General features: G+C 41.2%; 1 protein-coding gene across 2 annotated transcripts; it reads left to right on the top strand.

Annotated features, from left to right (window-relative positions):
* The first annotated feature begins 373 nt into the window (after window positions 1-373).
* lmtk2 (lemur tyrosine kinase 2) lies at window positions 374-25,909 on the top strand. 2 transcript variants are annotated; one of them, XM_020102851.2, is made up of 14 exons: window positions 374-888; window positions 7,648-7,781; window positions 7,939-8,092; window positions 8,429-8,505; window positions 9,103-9,221; window positions 9,544-9,631; window positions 15,107-15,237; window positions 17,614-17,698; window positions 18,940-19,061; window positions 19,466-19,615; window positions 19,743-22,791; window positions 22,895-23,027; window positions 23,116-23,370; window positions 23,770-25,909. In XM_020102851.2, the coding sequence occupies exons 1-14, from the start codon at window positions 786-788 to the stop codon at window positions 23,796-23,798; spliced, it is 4,629 nt and encodes a 1,542-aa protein (XP_019958410.2). In that variant the 5' UTR covers window positions 374-785; the 3' UTR covers window positions 23,799-25,909. The 2 variants fall into 2 exon arrangements, with proteins under 2 accessions (XP_019958410.2, XP_019958411.2); XM_020102852.2 differs by having other exon boundaries at window positions 380-888; window positions 7,651-7,781.
* Window positions 25,910-26,402: the final 493 nt, after the last annotated feature.

Below are 26,402 nucleotides of genomic sequence, written 5' to 3'. Positions count from 1 at the left end.
TTAAATACTTGATGCTATGAATGATTATGGGAAATAAGTCCAAGATGCAGTGTTAATATGAAAGAGGAGTCACGATGCTTCAGTCAAATGAGCCTGTGAGCCTATAAAGTGCAGTGTGAAGGTTCATGATTGGCCATAAAGGCAGAAATAAAGGTTTAATATGAACAGATCATCTCTCCTGACCAGCGCTGCCTCACATGTTTGACAAGTGACTGGATGTAAAAAGCTTTTCTTCAGCCTCGCTTCAGAGCGCTGGATTTACATGGCTGGTGGTACATCTCTACCCTGATTGGCTGTGGGTGTTTGAACCCAGGATTTTCTGCCCTGCGATTGGCTCGAGCGTGTGTCAGTCGTTTGAAGATTTCAGCCCCCTGTCAGTGACGTGAGCCGAGAGGAACATGGCGCTGTTGAGGAGGTTAGTCTGGTGACAGCCTGATTCATCTCCTGTAGCTGATGCTTTTTAATCCACATCGAGACAAACACGCGAAAGATGATATTAAGGTGAGCGCTCGCTTCGTCTCCATGGACACCGGGACACTACATCTGCTCGCGCTGTTTGCTGTCGTCAGCTGAAAATGTTAGCATTCACCTGCTAGCTGGAGCTAGTTAGCTTGCTAACAGCAAGTCACCAAACAGACCGAAAATATGCTCGTTCATGTCGCCGACACTGACGTTAAACTCGTTATGACCGATGACTGAGGCGGTTTCTTCAGCAGCAAATCGGACATTTTTTGTTTAGGACGACGTTTCCAACCAGCTAACGTCTCGTTAGCTAAGCTAGGAGGATGGGGAGCCGCCATGGATATGTGTTGTTGCTGGCCAGTGGGATTTTGCTGTCGGCGGTGTGGCTGTCGGAAGGTGCCCCTGTTCGTCATCCTCACAAATCAGGTGAGACAGCTGACACACAGCTACACCTCTGTCCGCTCACTCACTCACTACAACTGATGCCATGTCCAGATGCTAACAGATGTGTTCCGCCAGCTAGCATTCGGCTGGCTTGGGTAGCTGTTGCTAATCAACAGCTAAAAGCTAACAACACAACATCGTGGCTGTGTGGATATTGTTTTCAGTATGTGGACAGTCGCACCTACATGTTTTTTTTATTGAGTCACACAGCTGGAGTAATAACGGATATATGTCTTTTGTTCAAAGGTGCATGTTTAAATTTAAGTTCAAGCAACATCATGTCATCGTCACGACTCAGCTAACAGCAAACTATGTGGTCAACAGTCCTGTAACAGTGCTCAGAGAAAAATCACTTATTAACCAGTTCTAGTTTGATGTTGATTGATATTTAACTGAAATAAATGCGTCTCCAGTGATACATCTGAGTTAATGTAATACAGCCTGGTGGAACAGAGGGTGGAGAGATGTTAACCTTTCAGTAGGGTGAGTCCATTCATTGACATATAACCACGTTTACAGGACAATAGGAGAGATGTTGCCACACCAGCATGGAAAATGTGTTTGTTCTTTTTTTGTAGTGAACCTTGAATACCTCTATGATGGTGATTATAGCCTCACACTTTGACTTCATCACATTACATCACAGTTTTGTCATGGGTGTGATCATTTGATCATTGAAGGAGGGGTAATTGTCTCTACATGAGAGAAAATCGTTTGCCGTTTTGTCAAATACTAGTTTGTTAAATTAAATATTGTTGCTATAGAGACTAAGAGAGACAGGATGACGTTGATTGCTCTACTTATCTGCGTCATCAATCAAGTGAAATATTTAAAGAATTTGATTGTTACACATTCTCAAATACAAGTATTTGTTTCCCTTCTGAAGAAAATACTTTTTACTTTTTAATAAAAAAAATGTTTCCATTACAGTACATGAATCCATTTTGAATGTAATAATTATTGCAAATGTAATGCAGTGGGTGCCATAAATCTGTCTGGAGACAAAGGGGATTTCTGAAAAAGATGCTCGGCCAGTGTGGCCTCTCTTGGTTTAACCTGCTTCCTTGACAGAAATGAATAGACAGGAACATGAATATGTCATAGTGAGGGTCAGTAATGTGTAACCTATTCCAATCTTATCAGACCCAGTCAATGATTAACAATGGTGTTGTTTGCTCAATCATAACCCTACATACAGGATGGTGATGTCGCAATATAAGCACGGTTTTTATGCTTTTGTGAAATAGCAACCTGTTCTTTGCCCTGCTTCTCCAGACCTCATTTACCAGTGTGTACCAAGTATCATTTGATTTTTAACAGCCAAGTTTCAAGTGACATGTTCTCTGGGGGTAAAAATGTAGATAGGTCAGCTTGTAGTAACAGTCAGGTGATAGTGGCATGTCTGCCCTGTTAGTCAGGGTGGACATTGGGCTCAATTTTCTATTACAGTGGTCAGTGTTTACCACCTCAAGCAGCAAGGGATGCTGTTACTACAAACCAGTCTATGCTTTATGTTGCTGTCATGGAGCCTGTCACACTTATCCAGTTTCTTTTTTCATTCAATTTCCCTTACAGCAAACAGGAGGCGCTGCATTGTTACAGTACTTAACAAAAGACAGTGCATGCAGATATTGACTGTTTTGCCTTTTATTGTTTTAGTGGAAATATATGCAAACCTTTAATTGAAAATGTCAGGACTTTAAATATGGATCTGTACAAGAGAAACCACAAGTATTGACTCCTTCATTTTATCTATGAGTCTCGGTGCTTACTGTCTCAGCAGACAGACAAATCTTATCCAAACACAAAGATATCACCCAGACAATGCCATCCTCCATCCTATATCTTAACTGATGTCACAGACATCCACTGTTGTGCACACTTGTAGGCAAAACCCACAAAAAGTGGGTCAGCTCCTCCTCTGCGTGAATGCCTAATGAAATATGCAGTGGAACCAAAATAAGACCTGGCAGCTCCCTGTCGTATTGGTCCCAAAAACCAGTTGAGTCATTTGATGGGACCTGCCAAGTCATAATATGAACCAATGACTCATAAAAGCCTAACTGAGGAGAAGTTATCCCATGTAGAGCTGCTGTGACCCAGCTCCTGCTTTTATCTGTCCAACTGCTGCTGGAGACCTGCACTGCCTGGAACCCTGTTGCTCTGCTCAAACGGACAGAAGGTGTTAGTGTCAAAAAGCAGCCTGCGATTACAGCCAAATGTTTCTCACCAGATTATGGCAGAGTTAAGCTTTTTATTGGAGCCAATTGTAATACTCTGTGAATGATTACTTGTGTCAAAGATGGATTCTGTTTGTGTATGATATAAACGTAGATGTGGAACTGGCAAGTGTTGGAATGAAATGGAATACTGCATCATATGACATGTTGGAGCTTACTGGAACAGGGCATTTAAAACTTGGTTTATCGTTAGCTTGCTCTTGCGTTTATGATGTTAGTGGTTGTCACTGGACTTGTCCACATGATGAAAAAGAGCTGTATCATATCAGGATGGTCCAATGCTGAAACAAGCTACATGGTATCAGATTTTAAAATGGCTTGATTTCATGGGTGTGATTTATGTGAAAATAAATTTAGCTTTGGGAAAGATGGTCCCTCTTTTTATTTCTTCCAGTCGTTGGACCTATTTAGACCTTGGACGTCTCTCCTGAGAGATCTGATCACAAGTGGTCAGCGCTAAGTACTAGTGTCAACTCCTGGCATAAAGCTGTGTCCTACTTACGTTTACTGTGATCAGATCTCACTTTCCCGCTCAATATGCAAATATACACACATGTCATTTGTGTTCGTTAATGATAAATTATGTTGTTTTTACCAACTCTGAGTTTACAGGTGTCTATGTGTTTTTGTCTTTGAGGGAGATGGAGAGTGGTAGAGACAGAGAGGAGTCAGGAGGGCCTTAGTATGTCAGCCGAGTAGGGGGTCCTTCATATGTGGCCCAGGACACATTTGCGTTCATACAGTGAAGAGAATGTGACCACACCTGAAAGTGGTCTGAGGGATTGGATCTCAGGACACATTTGGTGCGGTCAGACCTGTACCTGTATGAATGTTAATACCATGGTCTGAACGTGGTGTGTGAGGCAGCCTGAACTCAGGGGATTCCCAGTCACGTTGTGAGGCCTTTCTGGTACTCACCTGGGTATAGCCGCAACTGTTCAGACCTCATGCACTGGCAGAGAAGTGGGGAATATTCTTCAAATACAGATTTAGACCAACGTCGAATTTCATTTCACTTATGTTTAGCTAAGCTGCTGCTAGTTACTGTCCCTTTCAGAAAACGTTTAATCTGTTCTCGTCACTGGAACAGGCACAAAGCAGTGGAGGGAGGATTTAGTTTCACGTTAGCCCTGTATCAACATTGCTACAGGCATGCTTAGTTTCTCTGTTATTCATCAGTAGTTCTTTTTCCCAGTGTATTTTTTTCTATGGTTAGGAAATCAAATAATTACTGCCAGTGAATTAGTTGTCCTGTTCACCTTCACTAGCTTCAATGAGAATAAGCAAGGCCCCTCATCTCCCTCCTGATCTCAAGATCAGAATTGTCTCCACTAAGAGCTCCATCCATTGGGTCTGTTTATGTATCATTAATATTTATTTCCTCTTCCCAATATATTTCACCAGCGACTGTTTTTGACTTGCAGTCTTAATGACAGAAGAGCGGTGTGTGTAATGAGTAAAAATAGATGTGTTTCAGTCATTTCAATAATTCACAGTTTACCACGGTATGTCTCTTTCCTGTGGTATCTTTAGCCGAGCATGATCTGCAGTCTTAAAACTAATTTCAGGTTAGTGAAACTAAATTCACCTTGTGAAGTGGACATCAGTTGTGGGGTTGTGATTCTGTATTTATTTTTAAGTGCAGCAATGAAAACCTAGACTCACACATTTGTAAAGAAATAATAAATATATCACAAGAGAGCGGATTGAGCGATCCTTTCTATTTTTGTCACTCATGTCATGGTTTACTGTGGCAGACATGAAATTAATCTCAAATTAATCATGGCTGACACATTGGATCATATCTAATGCTCCCCAGAGAACTTAATGATCGCTGCTCATTTCATCTGCTGGTGTTGTGCTCCCAGGCTGTGCTCTCTGCATACATGCACATCTGACCAACAGTGATCATACTGGTGGTAAGATCCTCTTGGTTGTTGGACTACATCCTCTACAAGCTCCTGCAGGTTTCTTTCGAGAGGATATTTTATTCATGAAAATGAGAGCAGATCATATTATTAGGTTATACAAATCAAGGTGACGGAAAATTAGATTTCTAAGATAACTGTGTTCAAGCTGACACGGCATCATTTGGAATAGCTCTTTTTTTACATATATGAGGACAGTTTGAGATTGAATTGCTCTGGAAAAGCTCTTGCTATTGAGAAAATTGAAAAATCCCAGTTTGTTGTTGATGAAATTCGAAAGCATAGAGGAAAAGATAATTTTTTTTACATTAAGAGGCTTAGAGTAGAAATATGGACAGTAAGTCTGGCTGTTCATTTATTCCGAAGGACTCTGACTGTGCTGCAGTAATATCTCAAATCTCCTCCATATGCTGATGTGAAAACATGACACCCCAGAAAGCCGGTTGTATTCAGCTACTTTCATCTGTCAGGAATTTGTAGTTGAGCAGACGGAGACTCAGTAGGTGTTGATTCTCCCAGTCACAGACAGGATGTACCTGAGGGGCTTTGACCAGTGGGAGACAGAACAAACACAGGAGGGGGATGGGGAAGGGAGTCTCACACAAATTTTCACTGGTCTTTAAGCAAGTTCACTCACACATCATGCTATGTTGGGATATGATGTAACAGGCTGAGATTGTGTTTACATTAATTACAAAGTGATACAATATAAGGGAATTAAACACGCATTTGGATTCAGGGAACCTCCTACGTTGGCCGAGGCGTCTCACACAACGGCATTCATGTAAAACCCAAATGCAAAAGTCACAACACGAATGCAAAAGTGACAATAGTTTGATGTATTTTGTTCTTAACACATCAAATAGACAAACATCACATTTTAAATGGCGAGCGTGGACGTTTTTTCAGAAACTACTCTGCTCGTTTCATTATCATTACTTTTGTTGTGGTTGTGTTTCCATTGTGTGACTTTTGTAGTTGTGTTGTTGCTTTTGGAATAATTTTTTCCATTAATGTGCTTGTGGGAGATGTCTAGGCCACCATAGTTTCCTAGTGAGAACAGAGGTTATATCCTGAATCACGAGGGAGGGGTACGCATGAGGGATCTTGATTTATTGCGACAGGAGTTGCAGTAGTAGCCACACTTGGACAACAGGAAATGAGCAGACGACATTTGGGAGATGAGGAAACAAGGTGGATGTTTGTGCTGAACCTGCTCGGTTATAAGCTCACACCTACTGAAGCCTTATGAGACAAGTTGTGATTTTTGAATATGGGCCATACAAATAAACTTTGATTGAATGATGGCTTACAGTCAACAAAAGGTTGAGCTTTTGTCTGAACTATGAGAAACACAACTGGCAGCTTTTTTTTTTTAAATACAGAAGATGAGCTCAAGACCAGCGTGAGAGAGAAAATCCATTTGCAGACAAAGCTATCACCAACACTTACACATTCTGCTGTCGTAGTAAATCTTCTGGTTATAAATAATAAAAGTGAACCACATTTGATTCATTGCGGATCAAATCACATCTGGTGTAAATATGTTTTTGCTGCCTAATGTATCTGCTTTTTCCCTGCTCTACATCTTTCCTGTTGTAGCACACTATATGTTTCATACTTGGACATGCTGGAAAAAATTGTAATGCATTTTGTATGTGAAGCAGTCTCTGGAACAAAGGTGATGCACTGAACGAGAAATCGCTCTCAGTAGGATGGGAAAGCTTTTGCTGGGTAAATGCGTCCTGGCATAAGTGCAGTGAACGAGTATTACAGCTGAGCAGCGCAGTGGGTGTTGTTGCAAGGTTGCTGTCAGCCCTGACACTCGAACTGCTGGGCCAGCAGCATCCTCTCCAGCGCAGGCCCCCACCTGCTGTCACCACTGCTGCACCATCAGCTGCTTATCAGCCGGCAGAAACCCCCACAACCGTCTCTCTGAATGGCTGATGAGGGACAGAGGTTGGGGGTTTTGGCCTCACATTTATTGTCATTCCATGTTTGCAGAAACTGTAAAAACTCAGTAGAGTGCATACTTCAAAGGTTAAAAAAACCTGCCCTTTCTTGCAATGTTATAAAATAAAATTATTGATTTGCAGAAAAGTTAAATGGCTTCTTCCCTGACTCATACTGCATCATTTTACCTTTTCTTTTGTAATTTTGCTTAAAAACAACAAACAAACATACAAGCCAACCAACAAACAGATAGGGCTGATTACTTAATTATGATTATTGTGTGTCGTGCTCAGTGTTGCAGCTTTCCATTTGTTCGAGTTGCAAAGAGACAGAGCAATAATTTCAAGAATTTTCACTTAGAATACTGTGAGAGCACTGTGCAGGGTATTTTTGTTGTCAAGCTTAAAATGTACCTTTGTTGTGGGTGGATTTAGAGAATAGAGCCAGCACTCTTCATTGGGCTGTGTTACTGTCAAATACCCTTATGTTTATGCTTGAAACATAACCCTGTCAGGTGCCCTCCTTTCTACCCTCTTTTTTAATTTTTTTAAATTAATTTTGAAATGCAGCTATAAATGTGAATGATTGAACACAGTTTCCGTCTGTTTTTCTCACTTCAGCAGGAAGCACCGGGGACAGTGTTTCCACCTCGCTCTACCTGGCCTTGGTTGTGTCACTGACGGCGCTTGTGGTCCTGGTGGTGCTGCTGGTAAACTGTGTGACCTGCTGCAAGGAAAGGGAGATCAATTTCAAGGTGAGTCAGACAGACACAGCTCCCCTGGATCCCATGAAAAGTAAACCTAGTTAATACAGAGTGAGAATGGATTGATGTAGTGTTGTGGAAAATATACACTTATTTTTCCTACTCTTGTATCATAATAATATTCGACCCCTGATTTTTGTTGTTGTAGGAATTTGAGGACCACTTTGACGATGAGATCGACTTCACTCCACCGGCAGAGGACACACCTTCTATGCAGTCTCCAGCTGAGGTTTACACCCTCGCTGTGTCCCCTGTGGCCCTGCCTGGACCTCCACACCTCCAACCCCCTGCTCGCATCACAGGTCAAACAAATGCACACTCACTGACCAAAAGAGTTACACTGTGTGAAAACATAAATGTCATATGTATTCATTGCTTCAAACTTTGAATGTTAACATATAAATACATTAAGAATACAATTGGTTACAAATATGCACCACCTAATTTTGTCTGTTAAGTCAAAGTCACACACATTTCCATAAAAAATGTGCTGCATTTTTCAGTTTGGTGATTTAAATCAATCAGACATTTGTACATTTGTTCACCTAAGCTGTGACCTACTTGTTTAACTTTTCCAAAACACCAGATGAGATTTGTAATAAATCTTAATTACCATAACTTTGTGGTTGGTTTCACAGAGGGATCCACAAGCTTCCAGGTTGCACGTCACAATCTCAGTTACATCCAGGAGATCGGTAATGGCTGGTTTGGCCAGGTAACATTTTTCTCCTTTTCGTGCACAGATTTTTTTAATGTCCCCGAAATAAAAACAGAAATGTTAATTCAAGGCAATGGGTTTATTCTACATGGCTTTTTAAGTAGAGAGAGCTGAGCTCTACCGCAGCCTGGTTTTATTGTCTGAATCTATTTTGAGTTGAGGTTTATGCAAATATTTTACTACTACTACTACTACTACTACTACTACTACTATTCCTACTACTACTACTACTACTCTTCCTTAGACAAGGACTTTTAATCGTAGTGATGGTTTTGTGCGTCACATGACGCTGTTATGAACTGACACTGGGACAAAGTAATGTGACCATGTGACAGGCTTAGATGTAACTAGAGGTCTGGAATTAATTCCAAATTTGTGATAGTGACCCTGAAACAGCTGAGTTGAAGATACGCCAAAAGAAACTAGTAAATCTACAATAAGTCTGGCAAATCAAATGATAAATGAGCCATCTGGCAACTGCTAAAATGTTTTGTTTTGTATGACTGCAGTTGCTGGCATCCACTGACCTCTTAAAAATAAAAGCATGGAGGAAGAAATATTGCATGTGTGTAATGTGTCTTTCTGTATTAACAGGTCCTACTGAGTGAAATCTACACAGATCCAGGTGGAACCAGAGTGGTGGTGAAGGAGCTAAAAGCTAATGCAAGTGCCAAGGAGCAGAATGAATTCCTGCAGCAAGGAGATCCATACAGGTATATATGCATTGTTTTCTCTTTGAATACCGTAATCCTGCTTGTCTGACGATTGGGCTTAGTTAATTATTTTGTATCAAATTGATTATTTATAGTATTTACCGAATTAACTTTATAGCTATGAGTGAGTGTCATAGATACGTCTGTGGTGTGACATGCTCTGAGTCAAAAATAGCTTTCATTACATCACTGTAATGTTAGCAGCTCCCTCTACCTTTCTTCTCACACACTGCATCAGACTCAATATCCTTGAAAGTCTTAAAGATATTATTACAAATTATTATTATAAAGATTGGGCTTTAATTTAATTTTGACTTCACAGAGTGCTGCAGCATCCAAACATCCTCCAGTGCCTCGGCCAGTGCGTTGAGGCCATTCCCTTCCTGCTCGTCTTTGAGTACTGTGAAATGGTGAGTGACCACATGCAGGGCTAAATGTTATTTGTGTGAACAATTGCAAAATTAACCAGCTGTTAATTTACAGCGATGTGCAAAGGTTTTGTGAGTTGAATAACAATTATATATTGAAATATCTCAAATGTAATATGAAATTAAATGTAATATGAAATCAAATGTAATATGAAACATTTAGGGATTCTTCTATTGAACATTCATTCTTTTTGCACTTGTGATTGAGAGATGGTTTCATTGATTTTTATGTTAGCACTTCCTCACTTAGAAGGCTTCATTAATTAAGAAATCTGAGAATTGGCACTTGTCATTCTGTCAAGCTCACAAATTTATTGGGCATGACCTCTTTAAATACTGTACAGCAAGCATGCCTAGCTGACGGGCCTGTTGACCTGTACCTGTGCTGAAAGCTCACTATCTCAATCCCAAATTAGCTCTTAACACATTGAAGTGTTTCAGACTCCACTATGTCAGCGGATTTATTCACTGTTTGTCTTTATCTGCCCTGGGTGGGCCGGGCTCTGACTGCAGCCAGCCCCCCTCCCTCCTCATCTGCTCCCCTCCTCCTGCTGAAGTCGCATAGCTCGTCTAAGCCTGGGACTTCTCACATTCCCACCTCGCCCAGTAAAGCAACAGGCTCCATTTACGCTCCTCTGGTGTCAGCTCTACCAGTTGCTGTGTTTGTGCATTTTTATACGCAGCACCTTGTGTATGTCAGAGACTGATGAGTCCAGTTTAAAGTAAACAGAGTTGTTCCTGTGGGTGCCCACTGATGTGCAATGAAGCCAACTGTGTTGCATAATTTATACAACACTGTGTTTGTTTGATTTATTTTTATAGGACAAATGTTTATGTTTTATGATCAGAAATGCATTACTTAAAGTTGTGTAGCTTTTTGTGTCATTGGCTCTAAATCATTACTTAGTTTAGTTTAAGTTTAAAACACAGCACAGGTCAATTCAGGCCAGTCTGTAATCAACACAAACAGTGATCATGTTACATGTGAAGGTGAGTTCAAAGTACAGCCCCCAAAATTAGAGTCATCGTTCAGTAATCTTAAGCAGTAGTCTCAGCAAAAACTGAATAATTTGAGAGAGCTAGTATCATTAACACAACTATTAATTTTGGATATGCTTGAAACAATGATGAGAGCTGTACATTGCATAGGTGTTTACATTTTTTAGTTTAAGGTTTAATGTTGACGACAGTTATGGCTGGAGGCCAAAGGTTTTCATGTTGTCAGCCTATCCCATTGTCATAACCAGAATGCCTCAGCAACACCTTGAGGGAATTTCTTTGCGTTTTGGAAAAAAACATCAATGAAACAGAAAACTATTGCACATCAAGAAAATGAAACTAAATGTATTCATGCAGATCCGACCAAGAACGCTTTCTGAAAACACAGTAGAGTTATGACTATTCTGAGCAGGAGCAAATCACACCCAAGGGTGAAGTTGATCAGGAAAAGCAGGTATTTGTGAATATATGTGAATCACTAACTCGTATTACAACCTCAGAAATAACCACAGTTTATTTTCTTCAATACACGAGTTGAATCATATGGCACCTGTTATATTCTGGCATCTATATGAGATTAATATGAGTGTGGGGGTGGGTGTCTTGGTGCACAAGATGGGCCCTGGTCCACCCACTAACTGCTTGATGCCCAGATACTGTGTGCCCCTTTTCATGGTCACCAGGAATGATCCATGAAGTTAGACTTCACAGTTGAAAAGAGAGTTTAATGTTCTTGCCCCTTCATTTTGCTTGCAGGAAAATAGAGCATTTCTGCTGTTTAGGTGACACAAAATATTTAGAGTAACTCCAGCTTGCCTTCCCATATTTCCAACCTGGAACCCTGGTCCAGCAGGATCTGGTCCAACTCATCTTGCCAGACATTACATACTATATATTTGTTTGGTTGTAGTATTGTCAGCTGCCCAGACCTGGCCGGTGTCCTGGCATTGTGGTCTTTCCCTGCCAGCTCTAGTGACATCTCTGATAGTAGATGGAAAGGAGTCAAGGTGAATGACTTCACAAGCATCTGCCAGCCATTAGGAAAGATGCCATGATGAAGAGCAGGTGCTGTTTGTTGAAGGTGATAATGTGTGAGCGTAGTGCAACTGAGTGAGGTCTAAACTTGTTATCTAGAGCCGGATAAAGAGTTTGGAGGACTCCGTCCTTACACAATACCTGTTTCCTTTCTTTCAATATGTAACTTGTCTGCACATAAAACAAAGAATTCATGTAAAAACAAGTAGTGAGTCTGATTTCTGGTTGCATTTAAAGTAAAAGACTTTGGCCTCTTAACTACTTCAGGCCTTGTCAATCATCCCCTAGATGTTGAAACATGTAATGTGACACTGCAGCTGTGCTGTGGACAAGGTGAATCCCAAAAAGCTAATAGACAGTGGCGTTCCCACAGACTGCCCGGTGATTGATGGTGTTTTTTCTGTCCTCTATCACCCGTGCTGGGTAACCCTGACTCAAAGCATTTTAGACATCAAAATACATCAAGCAACTGGTGCAGAGGCCACAGAATGTCACATACTACAGTGTGAGTGACAGCTTGTAATGCATGGATCCCCTGTCTGCTGCCTGGCCAGGACCCTTCTCTGATTCAGGGTGTCGGACACACGTTTGGCTTTTGCAAGTTGTTGATCATCTTTATTTATTTTGGCTGTTAAAGCATCAGTCCTCACAAAGTGATTGAAGTGCTGAATGTTATTGTCATGGCATTCAAGATGTAAGACCTAACACACAGCCCCCCCTAAAGCCCACTGGACATTGTGATACACCTTGTGGGTAAAGCTGCCCTTATGTGGTTGCTGTCCTTTTTGACATCTTTAGGCTAATTGGCATTTTCAGAATTTTCAGAATTAGTCTGTAATTCACTCGGAACGAATTACGAGTTGACTTGAGAAAGACGGCTGTTTGGTTACACTCTGTTGATGTGTTGATTTTCTTATTAAAATACCCTGGATTTCCCAGTTCTTATAATGGCTCACAGTGAATAACTTAAAAATAATAATAGCATAGCCTGCCTTTAATATCCACTAGCAGCATTGGGGGGGCACTTAGAATAGATTAAAAACCATTATTTCTTTTACATACCTCAGTCATGTGGTGGCTGAGCCAGATATTAATCTGTGCCTTGTGCCCTAGAGACTTGGCAAAGTCTTGTTTATTCATGTGTCAGACACAAGGCCTAATTGTTTTGGCCTTTCAGCATTAATGTTGTTTCATTAACAGCACTGAACCCTTCCACTGGAGTCTAGTCCTGATCACCTGCTGTGGAGCCTTCACAAATAGAGACAGGCAGAGGGTATCACTTACTATACATTTAATTTAGCTCTTCTGTGAAACCCCCTTCTCAGAGTTCCTCCCTCCTTTTTTTTTTTCTTTTTGCCGCTTTGGCTGGAGCAGCCATGGTCCAGCACTACGTCTCCGAATGTCTGTAACCGAGTGAGTGATAGAGTTTATTTTGAGATCAAGTTACATTATTGGTCAACAGAGTGCCGTGTGACCGACTTAAGTTACACCACCGGTCGGCCTGCTGGGTTTTTAGGGTTTACACATTGGCTATTGCTCTTTCAAAATTAATTGGCATAGACACTTTCTATTAACGGACTATGTTTCGGACATCTTTAGCTAGCCCTAATGCTAATCACCTAGCAACAATCCTAGCATCTTTTTAGACAAACCGAAACTACTACATAGCAGACAGTCGCAGGCTGTTCCCTGCAAGCATGAGGCCTACCTCTCTCTACATCACAAGTGTCAGAGAGGCTGAGCAGCAGTTTGTTACCCAGATGGATGCAATGCACTATGGGATGGACAGGAGCTGCTTTCGCACATGGACTGTTACCCTGAACTTTTCCAGACATCACCTGCAGGACCTGTGTGAACACAAATCACCAAATCCAGACATTAAGCAGACTTTACCCAGCAAGCTCTGAGTACAAAGTCATTAGATTGAGCTGCTGAAATGGACTAAAACCCGGCAAAATGCAAATACGATGCAATGATGTCATTAATGTGAATTACAGTATTGCAGTTCCACAACTCAGTTTTGACCTAAACTTGTTGTTTGCTAGTGTACATATTTGTATGTGTATATGGAGTTAAAGCACTCAAATATTGCTCGCATAAGACGACTGATCTAAGCTGCTTTGCAGTGAGACAGCTCAAGGAGAAGTAAACTGCATGTGACCTGACATTTTTCACAAAAGGGCCTCCTATACTCTGTGACTCCAGTGTGTGTACAGTATGTTCTCAGTAGCTAATTCCTCAGGGGAACCTCAGTTCTGTTGGCTAATCAGCCATCTCTTATGCTTTGACTCTGTAGTGATCATAATCTCAAAAAGATACGTAACTTAAATGGCACATTGCTTACACACTTAGGAAGATTTAAATAAGCTGATCAATAAAATGCACAATCTCTCAAGTTGTAGCCAAGTAGTTTCTGGTTTTGAGCCAGCCAGCCAGCCAGGAACCTTTCTGTGGGGAGTTTGCATGTTCTTCCTGTGCCTGCTTAAATTTCTTCCCATAGTCAAAACACAAGCAGGTTAGGTTGAGTGGAGTCTCTTAATTGCCCCTGGTTGTGAATGTGAGCATAAATGTTTTTCTCTATATGTCTACATGCCAACCCTGTACCTCATCTCTCATCCTGTGTCAGCTGAGATTGGCACCAGCTCCTCCAGCTAACCACGTTAAGCGGTATAGCTAATGCACAGACTTTGTTTGCACACACTGGAAAATAGAAAGGCTCAAAGTACAGTATGCTGTAATAGACGTTTCTCAACTGTTGTACCATCTGTTACATGCTGATTACTGATCACCACAGGTGTCTACAGAAATTCCCACACAGCCCTGGGTTGGGAACCTGCACACAGCTGAGACCCTCGTTGAAATTTAGATTTACTGTCACTCAGGGCTCAGTTCAGCCACTGTGATCTCAACCTCTTGTTTCAGATTCTCTTACTTGTATCAACTTCTCACATCACTGTGATCAATCACATTATTGAGATGAAATGCAACATTTGATAAGACTTTTAATATCACTTTCTAACCATACGTATGTAAAAGTCTGTGTTTGTTCATTGTGTCGGGGTGTAGTTAATGCTCAAAGTGCCTCATCCTTGATCTGTTGTCCCATCCGCTCTTGAGAAACCCAACCGGATACGAGCACAGTGAATTTCACTGACGTGAGCTGGACTCTTTTATTTATAAACTCCTGTGACACAGCATAGAGGTCCATTAAACAGCTTTACCCTTATTTGGTGCTCTCACATCAGCAGTGAGAAGTGCTGAGGAGACAGGAACGGGGGAGCCTACTGCCCCTGTGTGGCGGTCTCTGCAGAATGCATTCTAATACGACCACTTGTTAAATTCCCTCTGTATCTATAATACAAAGATAGTTGACTGTTTACCTTTGATACTGATGAGCTAATGAATGTGTGTGTGTGTCTGCAGGGGGATTTGCGGGGCTATCTGTCTCAGCAGGACTGGATGTTCAGAAACGCTGAGTTACTGCAGCTGCAGAGGATGGCCTGTGAAATTGCTGCTGGCGTCACTCACCTCCACAAACACAACTTCCTGCACAGGTAGCACTTCAGAATTGCAACACTAAAGTAAACACTCAGGTTTTATTCCCACTAAGCTAAGCATTGTCTTGTTTTTTTCATAGCCAAGCTGCTGTTTGGGGCAGTGCTCAGTCGTAAACACTAAGACACTAAGATTACACATTTAAATGACACCCTCGCACAGATTCTTTACTTTGTCCTGAGTTATTGCTTTATGTTCTTGTGCCCAGAGCTTCAATTAATAAATAGATGTAGATTACACATTTATTTGTTTTTAATAGAGAATGAGTCAATGTTATTATTAGAAAAATGAAATGGGACCACCATTACTTAACTTCTCCATGTCAATAAATTTAATACATATTATGTCAAGCTAATTTCATCTTATTAAAATCATTTCTTGTATTGTGTGATTCACTTTTATATTGTTGCCCCAAATGTCCAGATCAATGAATACTGCCCCTTTTTCTTGTTATATGATACATATGTAATGCTTCGCAACTGACAAGAGTCATAAACCACATAAGATGAGATAGTTAAGACTTAGGTCAACTGTTAGTTTTACTTAAGTGCTTACTGTCCAACCCGTTGCAGGAGTACCGGTGTTCTCCAAAAAAGGTGTGTATAGCAGAGTGGTTCCGTTTCATTTTTACCCCTGCGAGTACAGGATGTCTGGCCACTAGCAGCCAGCAGGGCAAAGGGGGTGTTGGAAATCTGTGGCTTGAGGGCAACACACGATGCGCAGCTCATCAGCTCTATTTTGCATGCTCAGAATAAGCTCAGTGGGTTCCAATTACACAGCTCCCATGCATTGCCACAGTGTCAGCTGTCCACTGCCAGAAGGATATGATGATTCTGCGCTTTGCATGTAAAAGGATAGCCTCGTATTGGGCGTTGTGTTTTAATCCTTGTTACAACCCAGAGGAAGTTCTACGAGCTTCCCTCCATTTGAACAAATTTAACTGAAACTAATGAAATTAAAAGTGATATCTATATTTTTTGAGATTATGCATAAATATAAGATTTTTGTGGTGTTTTAACAAAAAAAGAATCAAAGAAGGTTACAGAAATTGAGTTCAACACCACATGCTGACAGAAGTGACTGAAGGGCTGTTGATGGTACAAGCAACACAGACATAAGACCCTGGAGCTGTGTGGGCTGATATCCAAAGCTGAAACTTCAGCGGTGGTGCTGCTGAAGAGCAGACACACAAAATGTGCTCTATGTCATGATTCTCTACTGATGTCTCCATTTGATTTTGTGTCTATGGTGCAGATTCAACTTTGAGTTCACAAATCATTCTAATTAAATCCTAAAGACCAACCACAAAAAGATTAAATTGATCATTTAGTCTGGTGGAAAAAAAACGACTTTCTGTTTTTTATTGAAAATGTAAACATCATGTAAAATGTTCTGAAAGGTGATTATCAACAATTAATGGAAGTGTATGGAATGTTTTTAACCACCGTGTCACTCAGAATCTAAAACGAAAGGTTGTTTCCTTGAACACAGATGATGTCAGTTAACGGTTTAAATAAAGTTACACTAAACCGCACGTGTGTCTTCTGGTATGGGAACGTCCACTACCGCGCCACGCATTAGCCTTGTAGGGTTAAGATGTTGGACCCATTTTCCTCCCGCCATGTTACTGTATGTTGGGCCCTCAGCCAACAGCAGGGGGACAGGAGGGTTTAAAATAAATCTCCATCTATCTTACAGAGATTTCAGTGGGTCTGACAGTAGCTTGGCCATATGCACACAAGAACATTGGTGTCAGCAGTGTTTGTTGTTAGGTGGGTAAAATGAACTTGGAACTTGTGCACAGGGAATACCTCAGGGCTAATGGGAAACCAAAGCCCATCTCTTCATTCAGAGTGAATGAACGACCATATGTCTGCTTAATGTGCAGCGACAGCCCCATAGCCTCTTACACCCTCTCCTGGGTGACACACAAAAGGTTTAGATAGCTTGTGTTTCGCTCTAGAAAACTATCCTGCTGCTGTATGCATAAGTCAGGAATAGCCCCTGTATGAGTGTCGTTGCAAAGTGAGGAACAGAGGTGAAAAAGGCCATCTTATCATTTCATGTAGTTGCCAAAATTATTTAGGATACTTGACAATTTCCTCTGTCCTTGATTCTTGCACTGTAGCCGTAGCCTCTGAGGTTAAGAGCAGATGCTAGATTCCTTTTGAACTTGATAAGCGTGGTTTTCTACACACTGAACACCAGAAAAATGATGATGGTCGGGCAAAAAAGTGGCAAGAACAAACACCTTCTGGTTATTTATATTCCAGTCTTGCAGTCTTCTGATTTACTTAAATGATTTTGCAAATATTGAGAACCATAAAGTATCTAACCAAACTCTATCTGTTTTGGTTTTTTTCCGTGCTCTCTAGTGATTTGGCTCTGAGGAACTGCTACCTGACTGCAGATCTTACTGTCAAAGTAGGAGACTATGGAATTGGACCCTACAGATACAAAGTAAGCTCTTTTTCTTTTTCTGACATTTCTACATTTAGATAAATTCATTTCATTACTATCTTCTGAATCTGTATATTCTGACCAGGTCCATTTCACACAGACACATAAGATGGATGTATTTATTTATTTTAGTTTTACTACTAAATAATGATAATCTGAACTTAAAAAAATAGCCTTTTCAGTGCTGATACCAATCCCTTATTTAGTTTCATCAGAATTTCCCAATGAGATACAGATTAACAGCGGTGATCCTGCGAGTTTTACGTCACCTGTTTTCATTCAACATAGTAAAAACATTTGCATTCTCCAAAAAATCAGGTTTCCGAAACACTGCCTCAACCTTGTGCGCATCGAATAAATTTACCAAATGAAAAGACCCTTGAATTTTTCATAGCTCCTAGTGCCTGCTATGCTCTAGCAATCCAAAGGTTCATTAAGGCCCTGTGAGGTTAACAGCGCCATCTGGAGTCTTTGTAAAGTATCTACGGACAAGTTTATTTGAAAAGTAAGATTCTACATTTAACAAATTTAACAAATGATTCCTTCATAAAATAGTCGAGAGGTCCTCCACTTATGGGGCTTGAATGTAAGATGTCAATCTGAAGTCTGGTTGTTTGTTGACCTTAAATCATGGCACCAGCTCCAGATGAGGTGAAAATGAATCTTGTCCTTTATTGGAGATGTTTTGCTTTAATCAGCTGCTAAGTATTATTGTTCTCCTGTAACTTGCTGCCTGCTACATATGTCCCAAGGCAATTCTCTCTGGTGCATGCATTCTTCAAATACTGCTGATCTGACAGTTTGGCTGTCTGAATGTAATACTCAGAAGGTCACCCAGTGAATCTATTTCTGTAAAGAAAGGGAGAGGCACAGTGAGAGCACACTGCCTCAATGAGAGCTAATTTACAGTTTGATGTACATATTTACACTCTTTTATTGAAGAATTTTTCTTTTTTTGACTCAAAAAATAAATACCAGCAGCCACAACAATTGCCAAGCACTATGTCATCCATAAACCTGCATCTAACAAACACTAACATTATTAAATCTGAAGGGGGTCTTCATACAGCAACGCTGAATTTGTTAGCAACTCTACATAAAAGGTACATTATATAGGAAAAGGAAGGTAAAAGATATCATTAAAGACACCAGCCAACTACATTTTCTCCATCTTGTAAGCTTTGTTGTACAGGTTTTTCCAGAATCAACTGATAATTGAAATGCTGACAATGTTGTTACAGGAGGATTACATCATCACTGAGGATGATGTGTTTGCTCCGCTTCGCTGGTTGGCTCCTGAGCTTGTGGGTGAACGCCACGGGGGTGTGATCACTATAGAACAGACCAAGCCCAGCAATGTGTGGTAGGTCCATGACCACAGCTCTATACTGACAGCTGGTGACATTTAAAGAACATGTGTAATATATGTGGGATAAAATAAAGTATCACAGTAAGTTTCTCTGTAATTCACTTCTTGCTCCTCGCTGAGAGAACAAGCCCGTTCTGCCTTTACCACCTTAAAAATCCCCCAAAATCGAACTAATGTCCAAAATAAGGTTTGATTGAAATTATGTTGATGTTTTAAAATAATCCTCAACTAAAGAGTAACTCAAAGTGAAGTGTTTGAGTTAGGCCCCTATTATAACTTCTTAACAAATCATGTAGTTTGTTTATACTAACTGTTTTCTTGGCTTTGGATATTCGTAACAACTCACCTGTTGACCTGCAATAAATTCCAACAGCTATTTTGTCCTCACTCGTCTGCAGGGCCTTGGGGGTGACATTGTGGGAGCTTTTTGAGAGCGCAACTCAGCCGTATCCGCATCTGTCTGACCGGGAGGTTCTCAATCATGTGATCAAGGAACAACAAGTCAAACTCTTTAAGCCACAGTTGGAGCTGCCTTATTCTGACAGATGGTGAGTCTGTGTGTGAAATGTGTATTAGAATAAATTGTGTAAATATAGTGTTGTCAAAAAATGAGGAACAAACAAGTATTTGGCTATTCGAAATAGAAAGAGATGTCTGATTAATGTGTAATTGCAGGTATGAGGTCCTGCAGTTCTGCTGGCTGTCCCCAGACAAGCGGGCTACAGCAGAGGAAGTGCACCGTTTGCTCATCTATCTGCGCATGCAAGGACAGAAGGACATAGAAGAAGATTTTGAGCAACGCTGGGATGCTCTCAAGCCTAACCCCTCCACACGGCAGACCACTGTTAGCCATTCCTCATTCCCCATCTTGGAACAATTTGCTGATGATGCCATGCGACAGGAGATCGATGAAGTTTTGACCGTCACTGAAACTAGCAAAGGTCTCAGCTTTGAGTATGTTTGGGAGGCAGCTAAGCATGACCACTACGATGGCAGCCATAGTCGCTCAGGCATGGACACGACATTGAACTATCATAGCATGTTCTTTCCTGTTTCCAGTGAAGATATCCGGGCCCATTTCCCTGATCCGGAAGCCAGAGCAGTGGGTACAGAAAGTAGTAACACTCCATCAGGAATACCTGGGATTGTACCAGTGTTTGATGCACAAAAGCCATGCAATGGAAACGAATATTACATACAACTAGAAGAACAAGGGGAGAGCAATGTTGGGGTGGATGAGAACAGAGGACAAGACATGGACTATAGTTCAGGTCGGCAAGATTTTGTTGTTCTCCAAGATGTCCGTTTGGATGAGTCCAGCACTGATGCAGACTTTTTCCACCAAAGCATCGACTCCAAGGATTCCTATTTACCAGACAGTCACATATGGTCATCTCTTGAAAATGACAGCCCATATCACACCAACATTTTTACAGAGGGAGGCTCCAAGCAAGAGGATTCCCCTTCCTGGACACAGTCTTTTATGGAGCTTCCAGAACGCAACGGGAACCCTTTCCAAAAAGGTTTACCTTTGGACACTCAAGAGGCAGATGAAGATAAATCCTATGGGAGTTCTTTTTTAGGGGATAGTTCAGAAGCCACTCACCGGATAGATCCTGTGAAAGGGGAGCAGGAAAACACAGATATGATGGGGCTTCTGAACACTGAAAAACTAGCAGACAACTTTATGTTTCTCAAAGAGCAGAATCTGATGAAAGATGGATCAAGTTTCTTAAGTTCACAGCAGAATTTTCTTTCACCTGGCATAGCCCACCAACCTGAAGAAGCATTCAAAATGCGTTCTTGGGACAATCTTGAGAATTTAGGCAGCTTAAACACAGCAGATACATATTCCAAACCTGCAGCAAGTAGCACGTCCTCAAGACAAACACTTTTAGACTCTCCCTGTACTAGCTTAGGGGAGATAAGTCAGTCTCTGGTAGAAAATAAAACACTGGTGCCTTCCATTACAGTGATCACAGACGATAACACAAGCAACCAGCTGCCAGTTAGCTCTTCCACTGAAGACCTTGGTCTGCTGCAATCCTCAGAAAGAGGTGTAGACTCTGGTTTATATTCTACCTCAGAAAGGTTTGAGGTTACCATTAGTCAAACTGATGCCCACACCCCTGCATTTTCTGAAAGTGCCACTATAGACTCATTGTGCGCAGATGCCAAAATTCCCAGCCTTGAAGACGACCTTGGAACCTCAAAGGATAGTGCTCCACTCGTGGGCAGTGAAATGCCTGAGAACTTGGAAGTCCAAGTCTTGGCCTCAGACAACGGACACAGTGAAGACCTTACAAGCAACGATCTGTTGAGTGAACTACTCGAGGATGCAGATATAGAACTGGAAACCACTCTATCTGACCATGACGAATCCTTTGTAGATACTAATGGACAACCCCTTGTGAGATCTTCTCTGTTGGTCTCTGGGCCATCGTTGGACCAGATCAGTCAAGACAGTTTACTGGAAGACAGTATGTCCACTACTGTACCAACTATAGACAATTCAGCGGAGACACCAGACTCTCTTGACTCCCTTGATATCCATCGGCTTGGGGAACAGGGGGAAGAGCTGAATGGTCAAATAGCTCAACACAAACTCCAGCCTCCACACAAAATATCAGACAGTGGGTATGAGACAGAGAACCTGGAGTCTCCTGAATGGAATTTTCAGGCAAATGCCACAGTCGACTCCCCTGTCAAAAATGGCACAAATGTTGCAGAAGAAGAGGAGACAGAAGAGTCCACTGCTGCAGCAAATCTGGTTCCACCAGAAATCATCATTTCTGAAGTAGAAGTTGTTCTAGATACTCATAGTGAGGATACTGCTGAGGACCAGCAGCCGGATCAGGTACCTCCTGCTCAGGAAATGCCCATGGGCAGTAATTACAGAGACTCTGCCTACTTCTCAGACAATGAATCGGAACCTGAGAAGAAGTCTGAAGAATCTGGAAGTTCTGCTGAAGTCCCGTGGCTGAGGAACTCAATTGACGAGGGCAGCAAACCCTCTGCAGGTCCATCACTGGAGCTTCACGAGGACAGGGATATCGATTCTTTATTTTCTCAGCAGAAATCTTCTGGAGCTGCTGAAACACAAGCTGAGGTTGAAGAAAAACCTGCTATTCACGTTTGGGGCCTGTTTTCACAGGCAGATTCAGACATCACAGAGAAACGTGAGGGGGAGGCAACCATCAGCCATAATGAAGCTGAAAACAAATCAGACTTTATCAAGGACGCAACAACTCTCAATCAACCAGACCAGTCTAAAGATTCAGAAACCTCAATTCCACCTCCTTCTGCTATCCCATCAAAGCAGGAGAATGCAGTTCACGCTAAACTAACCAGGACCTACGCCAGTGATGGTCATAAAATAAAAGAGCCGGACATGGAGGGGCGTTACCTGGGGAGGCGGGATGGCTCAGGATTAGATGTGCAGGAGGATGGCGTAGATGCAGATGAGGAGGACGAGAACAGTGACGACTCCGACGATGACGTTCGTGCATATCAGCTGCACAGCTCCAGTTCAGAAAGCGAGGATGATGCCGTGCATCCAGTGCCGCTCATTGTCTCAGACGACAGTAGTGCGAAGAACCTGAAGAGCTTGCTGAAACCCACCACTCTCAACGTCGAGTCATCTTCCCCATTTTCTGCAAGGTGCGATAACTCCAGAAGAGCTGTGTCCTTCTTCGACGATGTCACTGTCTACCTGTTTGACCAGGTAAAGTATTATCTATTTAGGTTGAGGGTTGGAGTCTTGTGTTTGCATCTACTAAGACGTTTGTGCAGACATTCTGATTAAAATTAAATTCCTTCTTATGTAGGAGACTCCCACCAAGGAACTGGCTGACCATTCTTCAGGCTCAAACAGTCAGGTACCAGAGTTCAGCAGCCCAGTGTCCACTGCCAGCTACCTAAACCGCTTCACCAACTCTGAAAGCTCCACTGATGAAGAGGGTAACACTAAATCACACCAGATGAATGCACCTACGAAACATCTGTCTCTGCCATTACATGTCGTGACTTGTTGGTTGAATCCCCACAGGAGGTGGTTTCGAGTGGGATGATGACTTCTCCTCCCCGGCACCTGCCTTCCTGCCCAAGACGGATAAAGACCCAGTATCTAAGGCGATGTCCTCATCTGCGACATCTCGCTTTTCCTCTCCGCCCCCTGCAGCAGGGCGCGTGCTGGAGCCCAGCTGGAGCAGCTCCTCCAACTACTCCCGTTTCTCCATCTCACCGGCCAGCATCGCAAGCTTCTCCCTCACACATCTTACCGACTCCGACATCGAACAAGGAGGCAAGTTGATCATTGAGATATAGTTTGAGATGAGAATATCAGTACCACTCCTGTATGTGTACGGTAAATTTCAAGCTTTTGCAGATAGCTACTTAGATTAGCATAAGCTAAAGTCTATGTAGGCTACTTGGAATTTTCTCTGTAGTAACAAGATAATATGATGTAACTAATTATCGAGGTGATGGTAGGTGGATATGTTTACCTTTGGATAAAACAATTGTAACAAGTGTAATTCACAAGATAATAAATAAGTAATTATGGTAATTATATGAATTTATTCTTGCACTATCATCCTTGTTGACATATTTAATGTCTTTTTTCAGATTTTACATGTACCATGTTCATTAGGTGTTAAAATAAGTTGTTTAAACTCTTTTTTTATTCTTTACTTCCCCTCAGGAAGCAGTGAAGATGGAGAAAAAGACTAGTGTGATAAATGAAGGGACCATTGACCATCACACTACTGAGAAATTAACTTGAACTTGCACTTTTTTGGGAATGGAGAACATCTGATTGAGGACGCAGGGCACGTCTTGTGGGGCAAACCGTGGAGGCTTCTCTCAGGCAGAACTGTTCCTCGTGGAGCCATTCATGAGGACAAAGGCGGTAAACTGACTTTCAGCAAATAAAGACGGACGAGGCCCAGTCCTAGCCTGAGTCACATCACCTCTCCAGCTACATCAGTGTGTGTGATTTCAGTTCAGTGCAATTTCACTTTGGAATAAAAATTAAAAAAAAGACAGAAAATGACTAAAAGCGGGCCGAGCTTCTAAATATTTGCTTTAAAGACTCGTCGAGCTCATTCCAAGTGTTTGGCTGCTTCTTTTTGTTGTGTGTCTAAGTGCACTCCTTCTCCAGGACTTTTGCGTCACCAAAAAATAGACTTTATGTTCTCTATTAACTGACATACCGGGCTGGCAAACCTCTCACTACAGCCGATTTAGGAATAAGCTCTTTGATTTCAGCAGATGTAAAACTGAACATTCAAGCTGTTTCTGCACCATTGTTGATTTTGCTTCTTCATGTTGTGTGATTATTTCGGTGGTTGCCTTTTTATTTTTTGAAAGAGTGATTCATTATTTTCGTAACTTTTTTTTGGGTGATGTTATTATCTCCAATGTGGAGAGAAGCTGTGGTATCCTTCTGTAGCAGATTGACACACAGAGGATGACTGGATAATCATCAATCCCTCATCTGCAAAGGTGACGCACTGTATGCTCCTTCATCTGAGTTTGAAAGGAGCATTTACAGTAAGTAGTTTCATATTTTTGAGACGTCTCTGTAAGAATTGTGTTATTTGACAAGGATTGTCATATAAATCCTTAATAGTCGGGAGGAAAAGCTTAAACAAGTAATTCATGTTGCCACGCTAATTTTTTTCCTCTGATATGTGCAGGAAGCTGCTTGGACGGTTTCGTCTCGACTCCTCGTCACTCGGTCTGATTAGCTGTCGATGTTGTAAAGACAACTTTACTAACACTACGAAATTTCAAATCACACATCAAGTGAGATTGTAAAAAAAAAAAAGGGGGAGATTTTATTTTTAAATGTCAGAATGAAGAAATATATGTGGTAACAAATGTGCAATGAATTCCACGTATCGGGTGAAAATAGCCGATATAACTGAGGAGATCATAGGATGATCTGGTGAAACGCTGCGGCGTTTCTTAAGTGACGTGCAGGGACTTATTAAAGCTTCATTTAAAAAAAATCACTACTAGAACAAATAACACTGCTGCTTTTATCAGAGTTGTCTGCCTTTGTTTTTTTTTACTTTGTGTCAAACTTTACAAACGTGTTCAGATGGCATTCTCCTCCTGAAGGACCCTTTCTACAGCACTTCATTGTACGTTATCATTTGCAGGCCATCTGTTGTCTCTGTTGCTGTGCAGGGTTGTACAGCTACAGGAAGGGTTTTCATGTACAGCTATCAAATCAGTTCTTTGAAAACTGTAAGTTCTACAATTACTGTATGGTTCTCTCCTTTCAATGACTCAAAACATCTTAAATTTCACCTGAGGAACAGCTATACTGCACCTGTAGTAGTTAATAACCATCTCCCTCCGTCCCGTACAGAAGGCACTGTATCTTAGACGATGTTAACCTCTGTTTAAAAACCAGCAGCCTGTGCTTCAGTTAAACTTGAACATTTATTTAAGGAAAACTTTGTTTTATTTGACTTCAATATACATTTGCTTAATCTTGCACATTTGAAAAATGTAACTTAATGTTGAACTGTTCTGATGTGTATATAAATGTTAATTTTGTCTGTAAATGGGAAATGATGTAACTTGAGTTGTAGGTATGAGGTTTCATTTTGTAACTTAAAGCTGAGTCGATCAGAGGAACATATCACAGTCGTTGGCTAAAAAGCAGTTAAATTAAGACGCGGAGAAGCGGATGTGAAAAATAATTATGTCCTTTAAACGTGTAGATTTTAAAGATATTTTTACTTCATATTGATCATGCTTAGTGTAATTGAATGAAATGTTTATAATTACACTGTTTAATATGAAAATAAATGCAAATGAACTTCTAATTTTCTTGTTATTGACCTTTCTCTGTGGGTTAGCTGCACATAGTAACTGTGAGAAGGAGTTTGGTGTTTTTTTTCTCAGGCCAGGACTGAACCTAAGCTACAAAAACCTGGGACATGTGGCAGCAGGTATTAATGATACATTTCATTTCCTTTACACACATCTTTATACGTCTACATTTAAACAAACTTATTCATTTTACAGCTGCAGTTACCAGTGGTTCTTTGACCTTTTTGGCTTTTGACCGCGCTAAAAAGCAGCAGCATGTTGTTGGAGGTCATATGCCTGTCACCACAGACTGAAAAAACAATGAGCAAAAAACAGGTTAGTGCAACCAAACTTATTTTCCCTCTTTCTCCTCCCATTAATCATCTAGAGCTGGAGATATTAGTTTGGATTTAATGAGGTTAGACCAATGATTTTGTGGAAAAACCACATTGGACACAAATAATTACAAAGTATCTTAAGTCTTAAAATATATCTCCTGGCAGTTAT

This window comes from Paralichthys olivaceus, chromosome 5 (genome assembly GCF_024713975.1).
Source record: "Paralichthys olivaceus isolate ysfri-2021 chromosome 5, ASM2471397v2, whole genome shotgun sequence".
Taxonomy (NCBI): Eukaryota; Metazoa; Chordata; class Actinopteri; order Pleuronectiformes; family Paralichthyidae; genus Paralichthys; species Paralichthys olivaceus.
This window is presented reverse-complemented; position numbering and strand designations above follow the sequence as displayed.